The sequence below is a fragment of the Phyllostomus hastatus genome, unplaced genomic scaffold (genome assembly GCF_019186645.2).
Source record: "Phyllostomus hastatus isolate PE091 unplaced genomic scaffold, TTU_PhHast_1.1 phas_contig_329, whole genome shotgun sequence".
NCBI lineage: Eukaryota > Metazoa > Chordata > Mammalia > Chiroptera > Phyllostomidae > Phyllostomus > Phyllostomus hastatus.
In genome coordinates this window covers 2,582,270-2,595,450 of record NW_025333854.1, presented here as the reverse complement: position 1 = coordinate 2,595,450, position 13,181 = coordinate 2,582,270, and the positions used below count along the sequence as shown (strand labels likewise).

The 13,181-nt window shown below is 52.9% G+C and overlaps 1 protein-coding gene across 1 annotated transcript in view; it reads left to right on the top strand.

Moving 5' to 3' along the window:
• The window catches only part of ITGA2 (integrin subunit alpha 2), an 80,047-nt gene that overhangs the window by 27,350 nt on the left and 39,516 nt on the right, over positions 1-13,181 (top strand). Inside the window, exons 3-7 of the mRNA XM_045839904.1 lie at positions 2,146-2,255; positions 5,089-5,180; positions 8,144-8,258; positions 8,424-8,551; positions 11,043-11,191. Coding sequence (XP_045695860.1) covers positions 2,146-2,255; positions 5,089-5,180; positions 8,144-8,258; positions 8,424-8,551; positions 11,043-11,191 — 594 coding nt within the window. The remainder of the gene's footprint in view (positions 1-2,145; positions 2,256-5,088; positions 5,181-8,143; positions 8,259-8,423; positions 8,552-11,042; positions 11,192-13,181) is intronic.

Genomic DNA, 13,181 nt, shown 5'->3' with positions numbered 1-13,181 from the left:
GTTCCTTTCTGCATTCACGTGCTTTGTCGTTCGTACGTTCGTCCACTGGTAGTTCCTTGGCACGGCTGCCCAAGCCCTGGTCTCGTGGCCCCGCCCCCCCTCGAAGGGACAGAGTCGGCGGGCAGGCAGGGCCAGGGCCAGCGGTACAGGTTGGGAGACTCCCCGGGTGTGGAGGCCCTAGCGAGGCCCCCTTGCCCACACGCAGAAGAGCCGGGGGGACTTCCTGGAGGAGGTGGTGCTGAATGGCAGACTTGGCGAAAGCGTAGGACCTTGCCAGGCAGGACGCGGGCTGTGTGGGGGCTCAGAAGCCAGAGGGCCTCTGACTGGGCCGAGGACCTGAGTTGAAAGTGCCTGAGCTGAACTCGGAGTTTCGGGGAGGAGCGCACGTGGGAGGGGTGCACTGGGGCCTCTGTCTCCTTGTGTGCCTCTCTGCTGGAGACGCACCCAGCCCACAGAAGTCAGAGGTCGCGCCGGCAGGCCCCTGTGGGAGGAAGGCCGCGGGCTGGGGCAGGCGAAGCCAGGAGATGCGTTCACAGGACGGAGTGTCCGAGGCACGTGAGTGGGAAGGACGCGAGCTCTGCCCCAGCGGCCCTCGCGGGCCTGGTGCCAATCCCCCCGTCACTACCACGAACTCTGGGACTTCCTGGGCGCCAGCACTGAGATTGCTCTGTCAACCCCCGACCCACGTGCCGGTGGTCTAGTGATCCTGTCTGCGGTTAGGGTCTCAACAGGTCGGTTATGCCGCGGGCTCTGCTCAGGGGGAGAAGACTCTTTCAACTCTGACCTTAATCCACGCTAACTGAATCAAAGTATTCGAGAGCGCTCTACGAAATACTAGTCTGAGGATAATTCTGTAAGATGAATAAGCGGACAAACGTATTCCTGAGCCATGAACTGTCTCTCAGAATGATCTGTGTCCCCCCGTCCCCTCGGCTAAGAATGCTGACACACACCCCTCCTTTATCCGGTGACCATTTTCACGTCTTACCATTCATTTGTATGATTACTGTTTGCGTTGCTGCGTATTTTAAGCGGGTCCACTACGTTTCGCAAACAGAAGTGTGCCCGCACCCTCTGTAATCCACCCCGTCAGGTAGCATAGGGCGCAGGTGGTGTCACTGATAACACTAAAGCATTTATGCACATGGATCCTGAAAGAATATAAGCATCTTGGATACACGATCTAATCCTTCCCAGCTTTGACAAAGAAAAAAAGTTGGATCGAAGATTCTTCCTCGGGAACTACTGGAGCTGCTGAGCAACTCCCCTGCTCCGGTTTCTAGAAGTCAGAGGGTCTCGAGGACCCTTCCGGTCCGCGCTGTGGCGCGGGGAGCCGCGGGCTCCACCGGAGACGCGCCGAGGGAAGTGAAACCAGCCCAGGGCGCGCGTGAGCGCCAGCTGCGGACCCCGTATCCTGTGCTCCGGCCGCAAACATAGCTGCTCTGTATTTTTTTTTTGCTGAGGACCCACTTATAGAAACAATAAACACAAAGCCATGTAGATAACTCATCTCCTCCCTAAACACCAGGGAAGTTCTCAGGACACAGAAAGCACTTGACAAATAGGAGTTTTTGCCTTTGGGTTTAACTCTGTCCCCTTCTTTGGGGTGAGGCTGACCACGGGAGAGCCACTGGCCACGGGCCCTAGAAATGTCCCTCGTCCGTATCGATGCGTGCCCTAAGTAGGAAGTACACCCTGAATTTCAGAGACTTTCTGCGGAACAGCTCGAATGCCAGATAACTCGTTAATAATGCTGGTTTTGATATACTGAGTTAAAGTGTATTATGTAATGTCACGGGTGGCTTTTTATTTTATGAATGTCGCTACTAGACAACTAAAAAGTGACATTCACGGCTGACCTTGGTGGCTGGCACCATGCCCGCCTTGGTCAGCGCTGCGTCAGAGAGACCTCCCAGGGAGCTGGGACCAGACAGCAGGCGGTCCTCCAGCCTCCGCATCAGCAAAGAGGAAAGGGTTGGGGTTAGGGGACACAGACCCAATTATAGCTGAACAAATAAGAGCCGTTCACTAAGTACACATGGAAGTTGCGGTAGATGTGTTTTCCCACTGTTCTGTGGTCAGTTGTCCCTCGAAGAAACATGAGCTACCATCTCAGATCTCACGAGAACAAAATCCTGTGTTTAGGTTACTGATCGGCTCACCTTGGAGTGGCTTCCCTGAGAACCGGATGGGGGACGTGTACCGATGTCCTGTTGACCGGCCCGCGGCGACCTGTGAAAAGCTCAATTTGCAAAGTAAGTTCTTCAGGAGCGATGCGATGTTTTACACGTAACCAAAGCTGATTTGTTACAGGCACGGTTGAAAAACACTAGCAAATCCAATCATAGTTCTGTCTGAAAGAAATGCAGACAGCTTTTTTTTTGCCTGTATTTCTTTAAAAAAGAAAAAGATTTTATGTATTTATTTTTAGAGAGAGGGGGAGGGAGTGAGAAAGAGAGAGAGAAACATTCATGTGCAAGAGAAACATCAGTCGGTTGCCTCTCGTACACACCCCAACCTGGGACTGGGTCTGCAGCCCAGGCCTGCGCCCTGACTGGGAAATGAAACTGGGGACCTTGTGGTTTTGGGGACAACGCCCAACCCGCTGAGCGCACCAGTCGGGGCTGCCTGTATTTCTTTTTCCCAGTTATATGGGGCCCCACTGCATCCAAATTCCCAACACACTTTGAAGTCCCAAGTTGATACAAAGTGTGGGAAGCGGGTGGCCTGCTGGACCCTCCACCCCGCAGAGTGTGAACCGATCCCACCGACGTTTGGGGTTGTTTTGCTGATTATTGACAGAAATCTGCGGCTGCGCGAACCTCTCTCTCCCCTCAAACAAACCTTGAAGTGTAGGGAGGTCAGTCCTAGGACGGACCTCGGAAGGCCTCTGTCCAAATGATGTCGTTCTAGTAAAAATGTTCACGACCGGGAGTTACCTGCAATGTTTGGAGTTGCTGTTTACCACCCACATCTCAGATGCTCTCCGTTAACGCAAAAAGTTCCTAAAAGTGACCGAAAACCTGCGTGAGTCAGGCTTCCACACTGCATTTCCCGGTGCAAGTAAAAATTACCCACTTCGGTCACTCCCATCACTCAGAAGAGTCGGCACGGAGGGGTCGGAGCCGGGCGGAACCGGGGTGCGGGTCGGGGAGACACCCCATTGTGGGCATGGAGGGGAGGGAGAGGTTCGAGGCGGTGGCCAGGACTTGGGCACAGGCCGGGGAGCTCGGACACGTCTCTGTCCACCTGGCGTCCCGCACGGTGTCTCCCGGTCGTGGGGACTCAGTGAGCCCGTGTTCGGTGAAGTGGGTCGAGTGTCCATCGTGCCAAACGCCGGAGGTGGGGGGCACGGCCACCGAGTGCAGAGGGTCGTCTTATTTAAGGCATGTGGGGAGGTGGGGGGTGGTGCTCTGCAGGCATCGTCAACCCTCACCGTGGCTGACACGCAGACGACACACACACGCCTGAGTCTGAACACGTGTCCGAGGCGTGGGTGCTCGAAGGCCTCGTTCTGTTACCCCTCGTGTTGCCTGTTGCCTCTGACTCCCGAACACTTGGTATAGAATCGTTTTTGACTATATACCTGCACTGGCACCTTATCTTCCTAAATAAAAGTGCTACGTTTAAAAGAACAAAAACATACACATAGAAGTTGTATCATTTTTCTTGCTGCATTCCATGCCATCACATTTTGCACCTTTCTTGTCCGGAGGCTAAGCCCCCAACAGGGCTGACGGGAAACGCAGGTGGCCAAGTGGGGGGGAGCGGGCGTGTAGCGACCAGGGGCTGGGGTGAGCCTGGGCCTCCGTCTGCACCAGCTGAGCGGTGAGGAGAGTTAGGGAAACGGTCCGATGGGGGAGCGGGGTTAAGGGAAGGTCTTTCCAACAAGAAGATGGCCCTATTTGTCAGGAGAGTGGAAGGAGGAGGTAGGAAGGGGGTGACGATTAGTGCAGAGCTGAGTCCCTGGACAGGGCCACCGGCGCTGGGAAGTGAGCCCTGGAGAGAGCGCTGCTCTCTCCGGAAACCAAGCAAAGCGGGGATCCTGGGAGGACCCTTCGGTGAACAGGGAGGAGCCGAGCTTGCAGCTCGAGTGCGATTGTCTTTTCTGCAGGGGACACGGTGTGCACAGGCAGGGCTGGGACCTGGGCTGAGTGTGGAGGCTTGAGCAGGAGGGTCGAGTTTTAAATCGGTGGCCCCGGGGTGCGAGGGCTGAGGGACAGGGGCAGGGCTGGCTTGGCAGAGACCAGCGAGCACACGTCAGGGACGGCGTGGAGGAGAGCTGCCATGTCCGAGAGCCGATAGCCACTGGAGGATGAGCCTGGGGTGTGGCACTGGTCCGGTGGCAAGGCGGAGGTCGGAGAAACGTGTTTATTATTCACCAGGGCGGGTCTCGGGGTTTCCTTTCCGAACTCTCTCACCGTTGCTGTGAGCCGGAGTCTCCCGCAGAGCACGAGCTCAGAGCACAAGCTCACAGGTGTCTTTTCTGACCCAGAATGAAGCACCAGATAGAGTCTTCGTGACCTTGGAAAGAGCGGGGGTGGCAAACTGGAGACTAGTGTCCTCGGCTGTGTTTTGTTTGGCCGGCACTTCGCCAACTTTAAATTTAAACGCCAATCCGTTTTGCCCCTCCAGCCCTCACCCCCAGTGACGTGCACCTGCAGTCTCCTGAGGGCAGGTGAGCCGCGGTCCCTGAGGGCCTCCCCTTTCCCCACGCCCAACCCTCTTCCTGAGTCTGTGACACTGAATTAAACACTACAGTCACACCTGAGTGTGCATGGGTGTTTTTAAAAAACAACTTTAGCCCTGGCTGGTGTGGCTCAGTGGATTGAGCACGGGCCTGTGAACCGAGGGGTCGCTGGTTCAATTCCCAGTCGGGGCACATGCCTGGTTTGTGGGCCAGGTCTCCAGTAGGAGGTGTGTGAGAGGCAACCACACATTGATGTTTCTCTCTCTCTCTCTCTTTCTCTGTCCTTTCTTCTCTCTAAAACTAAGTAAATAAAAATCTTAAAAAAAATTTTTAAATAATAAAAAACAACTTTAAATGCGTACGGAAACAGTCACTATTTATTTTTTCCCCTTTGACAGCGTCCGTAAGCATCCCCAACATCACCGAGATGAAAACCAACATGAGCCTCGGCCTGACGCTCGCCAGGAACGTGGGGACCGGAGGGTTTCTCGTGAGTGTTCCCTGTTCAGATCCCCCCCTGCTCCTCCGGGAGGGACGGAGTCAGTGGTTCTCCCCACCCGCCCGTCACCCGAGAGCTCAAGGTTCAGGAGCTTGCTCGTTGATCGGTCGTGCCCCCTGGCTGTCCCCTGGGAAGTGACAGCGTGTGGATGGGGAGGCGCCTTCAGACGCTCGGCCAAGTTCCTGCCACAGCACGTTGTGAACAGGGGGAGCGAGAGGAACCCGGATTCGTTGCCCTTGGACAGGGGGCCCGGCCTTTGCTGGCAGCATCAGCGCTGCGGGCCACAGGTCTCCTTCCGCAGGAACTCGCGCGCTAGGCTCCGCTGGTCCCAACGGGAGGGTTCAAAGCCAAGCGCACTATTGTTTTGACCCATTTCCTGTAAGCTTCGGCTGACCGGAGATTAGCGAGGGCTCGGCCTCGTTTTATTTCGTGTCAGTGTTGACTCTCCCATGCTTTCTAGAATGTCGAGAAAAGACGCCGCAGATCGGGGAGACACATTGCCTTACTTAGCAGGTGGCCCGGGCCAACCGGGCAGTTAATGACCTGCACGTCCAAACCCACCTCCACGTGGATTAAAGAGTTGATGTAGACCAGTAGAAGAAAGCGGTCACTTTCTGAAAGAGAGAAGAGTTTCTGAGCTTAGAACTAGCAGAAGAAATGACACAGAAAATGGCTGAAAAGATTGGACCGTATAAAAAACCCAAAACCCTCGCACACTGGCAAAAGAAAGTTACAGGCAAAGAAAAGCCCAGTTGTGTCTCCCATCCCCGTCAGCGCTCACAGGCGTGTCCTGGTTGTACTGCGTGTTAGTGTAGTCTTGGAAAGCTTGACTTTACGTGCGTTGTATCTATGACGTGCTCACCTAAAAGCCTGTGTGGATCACTGTACTTTCCTGAAAATATCTTCAGTTTTGAGCAACGCCCTCCTACTTTCTCCAGTGGACGTTAGCATTCAGACAGACTGCGGACCACTGAGCGAGTCAGGTGTGGCGTAGATGACACGCGTTGCATCAATGGGTGGATGAACGTTGCGGTGAACCTCCACGCTTTATGATTTCCCGAAGTCCGTAGAATGGGATTGCCTTCATCTTTTTTTGCTTGTTTATCTTTAAAATGGAATACTTTCAGGAAGAGAAATATATGGAGACGTAAGGATTTCCTATGGAATCTGATTCAGAATTTTTTAACCTGTAACTTCAGATAGAGTCAAAGAAAATTGGAAGAGAATTTGAGAGATTAACTTAATCATGTGGCGAGCAGAGAGGAGGGAGGGCGGGCAGGAGAGAGAGAGTGTGTTAGAGAGAAAGAAAAAAAAGAAAGAAAAAAGTCATTTTTTTATATGCCTAAGAGGTCAAAAATCTTAAGATACTCTTAAGAACTATGTGGAAAAGACTGACAATCATCACATTTTTTTGAACCTGCTTAAATCCTGGGCTTACAGCAGGAATGTGGTTCTGGCATTAACAATTGGCATCGTCTGATTTCAACTTCTTCATGCTGTTTTCCATTGCTTTAAAAAAAATTTTTTTGGAATACTTCACAAGTTATTTTTTTAAAGGTGATTAGAACCATCAGCTCGGGGGTGGGGAGGGTGTGGGAATCAATAATCGGTATCTGTGACTTGGTGAACGGCCACACGCACCAGTTCTGGTTTTCCCCTAATTGGCGAGATGAACCGGCTCCGCGGGGCAAACCCGGCGGTCCTCACGCACCGAGCAGGAAAGACGCCTGCAGCTGCTGCCTCCTCGGTCATGCTACCAGCAGCTAAACCGGGTCCAACACCTTTCCTTCCCCTCTCCCAACTGCGTTTTCCAAGCCCACGCTCTGCTGTCCAGCTTTAGCAATTAGTCCGCAGCTTCACAGTGAGCTTTGTGGCTGTTTTTCAAGATCTTGACTGAACTTCTCTTACCAGTTTTTTCCTTTTCCATCTGACGACTTTAATATTAACCTGATATTTCCCGTGGGAGGGCATCGGGAGTTCTCGGCATGCGGGGAGTGCTGAGCAGGGCAGGCGCGGGACGGGGCTGGTGGAGAGACTCGGCATTGGAGCTCGCGTGACGTGGGCCGGCCGCACGCAGCGAGGCCTCAGGGCGTGGAAAACGAGGGGCTCTGCGGTCCTCCAAGAAATGCTCTCGAGCAAAGTTTCAGACTGGCCGTTCATGAACCCCGTCTGTGGTTGCTTAGCACAGAGTGTTTTTTTTTTTAAACAGTGAGCTTCCACACACAACTCGTCCCCTCCTTGAGGATTAGGGTGGGGTGATCTGGCGGCCCCTGAGCGGGGCCAGAGGGGCCAACCCCTCACTCACCTTGCCGTCTATACCTGGCCCCCAGCGTTCTTCCAGGTCTGCTGCCTGGCCCTTGGGATGTAGGGCTTTATGGTTTCTGCTGACTGGACCCAATGGAAGGGACAGGTGGAGCTGGGTGTTCACAAACAGCAACGACAATGGTGCTGGCTGACAATTCCATGCGACCTGCTGTTTACCCAGCCCTGTTCTAGGGGTTGTATACCTAGAGACCCATTTACTCTTCACAACCGCCTTAAAAAATGGGGGGGGGAGGGCGTGCTGATCTGCATTTTGCACGGGAAGCACCTGAGAGGCAGGTGCAAAGTGACAGGAAGTGAATGCTGCACTCGCTTTCCTCCTTGGTGTCCCTGGAACAAAAGCACCCCATTTCTCCAGCATGTTGGGGGACCTGGTGGGCTCCCCCGACGCTGACCCCCATCCCTGATGGTCCCAGAGCCTGCCAGCTCCCCCAAGGCTGCCATCCGGCCCAGGCAACCCCGCCCGCCCTCACCGCTGTTGGTCAGGTGCACTGTCACTCAGAGGCATCGGTGACCTGCCATTCCAAGGGCTGACGATGATGCCTAGTATTGCGCAGAAGGACAGGGGCGAGGCTGGGGCTCCCAGACGGAGCGGTCTCCCACGCTCGGTCCTTGCCCTCCTTCTCTTGAAGACGTGCGGCCCCCTGTTCGCGCAGCAGTGCGGGAGCCAGTATTACGCAACGGGCGTGTGCTCCGACGTCAGCCCCGACTTCCAGCGCTCCGCCAGCTTCTCCCCGGCCGTGCAGAGTAAGTGAGGAAGGCGCGGGGGGTCTGAGGGGCGCCTTGCACCAAAGGGGGGTGGGCCATTTATCAGCATGCCGCCCAAGCCCTCACCTCGGGGTCGCTCGGTCGCATGTGCACACGGTGGGGATTCCGACTGATCCCCGCGACTCGGTTTCTCTCCCCGGGCAGCCTGCACGTCCTACATAGACGTGGTGGTGGTGTGCGACGAGTCCAACAGCATCTACCCCTGGGAGGCGGTGAAGAACTTCCTGGAAAAGTTCGTGCAAGGCCTGGATATAGGCCCCACCAAGACGCAGGTATGGACGGAGCACAGACACCCAGGTGAACCCAGCTTCCCCCCACCCCGCCCTGAGGGAATGGGGCTGGGTACGAGGTCTTAATATCTGCCCGTGTCCCGTCCCCGTGTTCACCGCGTTGAACGGTGATCCCGAGCGTTACACGAAGCTTGTGCCCAAGTTGTTCTGTCCGTGACCAGGCCCAGTGCTGGTCTTTGAACTTGGATTTCTAGGTCTGGCACAGGCACCAGAGAGGGGGTAGAGCATTTTAATCCTCTCTAATCCCCTTCTGTGGCTTGTTTTTTCATCCCCTAACCCATGAATTTATTAGTGTGTTTTAAAATCCAATATGATTTTTTTTACACCCACTGGGCTAATAATGAATTTCTTTCATTTATTCCTTGCTGCTGAACAATTTTCCTTGAATTCTGGTATTTTCATAAATAAGCCTGTGCACAGCATAATTCTATTTATTTTGTAGTCCTTTACTACATTCTAATCTACCCTGCTTTTTATACAGGACAGGTCTTTTCAATAATGTTGAACATTTCTCCGTGTTTTACGGAGTCTTTAATTTGCTTTTCTATTTTTTGAGACAGGCAACCAGAACTCGAGATCAGAAGCTTAGGGCTTCTATTAAACTCACATTCATTTTTTAAGTTGTTGGGGGTTTTTTTGTCTCCTCACTGGCTCTGCCGTTCCAGGGGTCGTCCTGGTTGTGGCAGCGTGTTGACCCGCTCTCAATAGGGGCCAGTTCCCAGCGTCCCCGTGAGTGTCCCTGGGCTGCCACTGGTGCTCCGGTGTCCCACAGTGGCTGACAAGTATCGGGACATTTTCCCCTAAGTGCCTTTCAGTCGTCTGTATTGAAGTTTTTTTTCAGCCTTTTTATGCAGTGTTATAAAAAACTGTGCCCTGGCTAGTGTGGTTCAGTGGATTGAGCACAGGCTGGGAACCAAAGGGTCGCTGGTTTGATTCCCAGCCAGGGCACATGCCTGGGCTGTGGGCCAGGGCCCCAGTGGGAAGTGAGAGGCAAGCACACATCGATGTTTCTCTCTCTTTCTCCCTGCCCCTCTCTCTAAAAATAAACAAAGTCTTTTAAAAAATCGTTAGACTTTTTCCCCATTGACCTTGCTTCTCCCTACCAAGAAGAGATTATAGCCCCCAAACCATGAGGGTTTCACTGTAGGCTTTTACCAGAAACTTCTGTTAAATAAGACAAAGTGTGGCCCTGGTTCCTGGGGAGCGTTCCTGTTCACACCCCTTGTTGGGGAAGCTTTCTCGTGCGTCTGCCGTCTGTCCCCGTCTCTGAACAGATTAGCCCGTAATGTGACCTGTTTGACGTAAGGGTCTCTGGTACGGAGCCCGTGCCCTTTCCTGTCTCCCCGCCCCGATGCGTCTTCTCCTCTCCAGCGGTGGTTTTGCTCGGTCTCTTCTCATCACCCCAACGCGACCTTTCCGTCCGTCCTGCTGCACCGCGTCTGCTCGCGTCCTCTGTCCCGCCTTCCCCGTTCCCGCACGACGTGCTGGGGCCGTTCACGGGACGCGCCACCATCCTCTCCCCCGTGAGACTTGGAAATCCCCAGCATTCTTTCCGGTCCCTTCCCTCTCTCTCTCTCAAGCCTTACAGTGTGCCCTGAGCAGGGGGGTCTGGGAGCACCACATTTTTGCCATCCACTGGGAGGAGCCGATGGGTCTCAGAGATCCAGGCTCTGCCCCTCCACCTGTCTTACCTCCCGGCCTGTGTTTCAGAGCCCTGTGACCCTGGCCTGTCACTGCCACTCCCGGCCGTGGGAGCCCCGCTCCTCGGCATAGGGGGTGCTGTCAGGGCGGAGAGCAGGGCAGCAGCAGAAGGGTCTGACTCTCTTGGGGTAAATAAAGGGTTAGGGTTACGTGCCCGAACGTCCGGTCCAGAGGTTGTCCTGCCTCCCAGCGGACTCTCGAATGGCACTTGCCCCTCGGGCAAAGGCAGCGTCTCTGCCCCTCGCGTGTGTGACGAGGGGAAACCCAGCACCAGAAACACGTCCCAGCTGAGTGCGTTGCTGATCCGCCGTCGTCGGTTGTCTTGAACTCTCATTCTCCGCTTGCTCTACAATTATCCCGAATCGATGCATTATCTTCCGGACGTGGCCGCTCTTGTTTGCAGCCATTGTCAATTAGAAAATGTATCTCATGTTTCTCTTTCTGTTACTGACTTTATTCTAACATTTATCGATGTTAAAGTGCTATAGGGCAGTGCCTAAAATCTTACAACCATCGCCCTTGAGAACCAAATCGCACGCAATAGCGCACCATCTTGGTTGTCCGTACGTGCCGTCGCTTTGCACTTACAGCCTCTGACAAACAACTTACTTCGCTGGAAGAAAAATGACTGTTCTTACAAACAAGGTTAAAAATAATTCTCTTACGCGTTCAGCCCCCGTCTTAATGCCCTTTCAATTTTTATGATAGTGATCAAATAGAAATGCTTTGTAACGTAATTTGCAACCTCTAACGAACTCCCGCTCCCTTGCAGGTGGCGCTGATCCAGTATGCCAACAAGCCAAGGGTCGTGTTTAACCTGAACACTTTCAAAACCAAAGCCAAAATGATAGCGGCGACGTCGCAGACGTTCCAGAACGGCGGGGACCTCACAAACACCTTCAAAGCAATTAAATACGCACGGTGAGTCACGCAGCTGGCAGGCCGCGAGTCTGATAAAGCAGGAGTGCTTGGACGTGAGAAAAAGAAAAGAGAGAGAAAAGTAAAACACCTGGTACCCACACTGAAATCAGAAATAACGAAGAAGAAAGTTTAAATATCCCGTAACTGAAACACTCGGAGGAGACAGTAGGAAATGAAGTTTAAAAATCCTTGATTTCTAGGACTCTTATAAGATATTCTACAGGGCATAGCGAAATGAAATGAAAAGGCCTTAGTTAAAACCGTAGCAAATGAGGGAGGGCCCTAGAACCTTCAACGTTGGGGACCTAGGACTCCCATCCAATGGAATGGATTCCAGATGCTCGTCACCCTCTGGGCCGGGGGACTTGACCTCTGGGTAGCCCCCCCATTCTCAGCTCAGCGTCTCTGTTTTCTCTGCACCCCCAAGCTCCACCCTCCCTCTGTTTTAACCAGACGCCTTTACAACAATGCTAAATGCTGTCCTGCTGTTCAAAAGTAAATGAGAACAATACACTCACCTCCCCTTCAACCTACTTCCCGCCTTTGCCTCTCGTTGTACATTCCTTCCTCCCATCACTGTTACTTTCGCGAGTGTCTGTGCTTGCCCCCTCCACCTCCTTGAAGCATGAGGCTCCGCCCCCAGGCAGGTAGAAGGAAGGTGCCCTTCGTCACCCATGCACACAGCGGTCCTGCCTCGGGCCTCGTCCTCTCACCGCCCTGGACATCTGACAGCGACGAGAACTACTGCTTCCGTCCTGTTGCCAGGACGCCACAAACATCTAGGGTCCCTGCCAACTTCTTGTCGGCAGTTTTGCCCCTACACTGGCTCCTTGTCCCACATTCCCGTCCCTCGACAGAGCCCTCTGTCTCTGCAGCGCGTTTCTCTGAGCCGCCGTGTCCGCTCCCGCGACCCAGCCCTGCGCGGGTCACCCTGCGGCCACGCGGTCAGCTCGGCACCCTCCCGGAGCGGAGCGCACCGAGGAGCCAGCTGATGCTGCTTCACTTTGTCCACAGTGTGGGGGTCGCTGTTCAGATCTGGGCCTCCTGGACCACTGACCTACTTCTGCCTCCTGCCCCCGCTCCCACCTTCTGTCATCAGCATTTAGCATGGCCCCTGCCCCTTCCTCCAGGCTGGAGACCGAGAACTTGATGGTGCAGTGTTTTTTTTTTTAATTTTTTTTTGTAATTTTTAAAGATTTTATTTGTATATTTTTAGAGAGGGAAGGGAGGGAGATAGAGAGAGAGAGAGAGAAACATCAATGTGCAGTTGCTGGGGGCTGTGGCCTGCAACCCAGGCATGCGCCCTGACTGGGAATCAAACCTGCGACACTTTGGTTCGCAGCCTGAGCTCAATCCACTGAGCTACGCCAGTCAGGGCTTGATAATGCATCTGTGCCTCTGGAGGCCGCACAGCCCATCAGTCACTGCATCCATCGTTTCTGTTTCCGATGTCCTCATCTCTGCTCCTTCTTTCTGGGCATGCGCTATGTTTTCGTCACGTCTTCTATCAACTGGTGACTCTGTGCAGGCCTCAAAGGACTGAAAGAATTGGGGTGATTTAAAAAGGGGTTAAGAGTTAAGTCCTTTAGAAATACTGTGTCAAGTATTAAAAAGTCACTAAAAAGTTAATGGATTTGATTATATCAAAATATAAAATTTCTGTACAGAAGTAATACCATTAAAATTCAAAGATCAATGAGTTGAAGAAATTATTTACAATATATATGACAAAGGATAATTTTCTTTATTAACAAACTATCTTACTAGTCACTAAGAAAATGATGAGCACACCAAAAAAATATGGACAAATATAAAAAATATAAAATAGAGTTCCTAGAGAAAAAGACAAATGAATAATAAACATATAAAATTCTCATTATTCCTTCATAATAAAAATACACATTAAAACTATAACTATGTATTATTTGTCGCTTCTCAGAATGCCCCAAACTTAAAGGCTTAACAATCTTCATTGGTAAGGAAAGGAGGT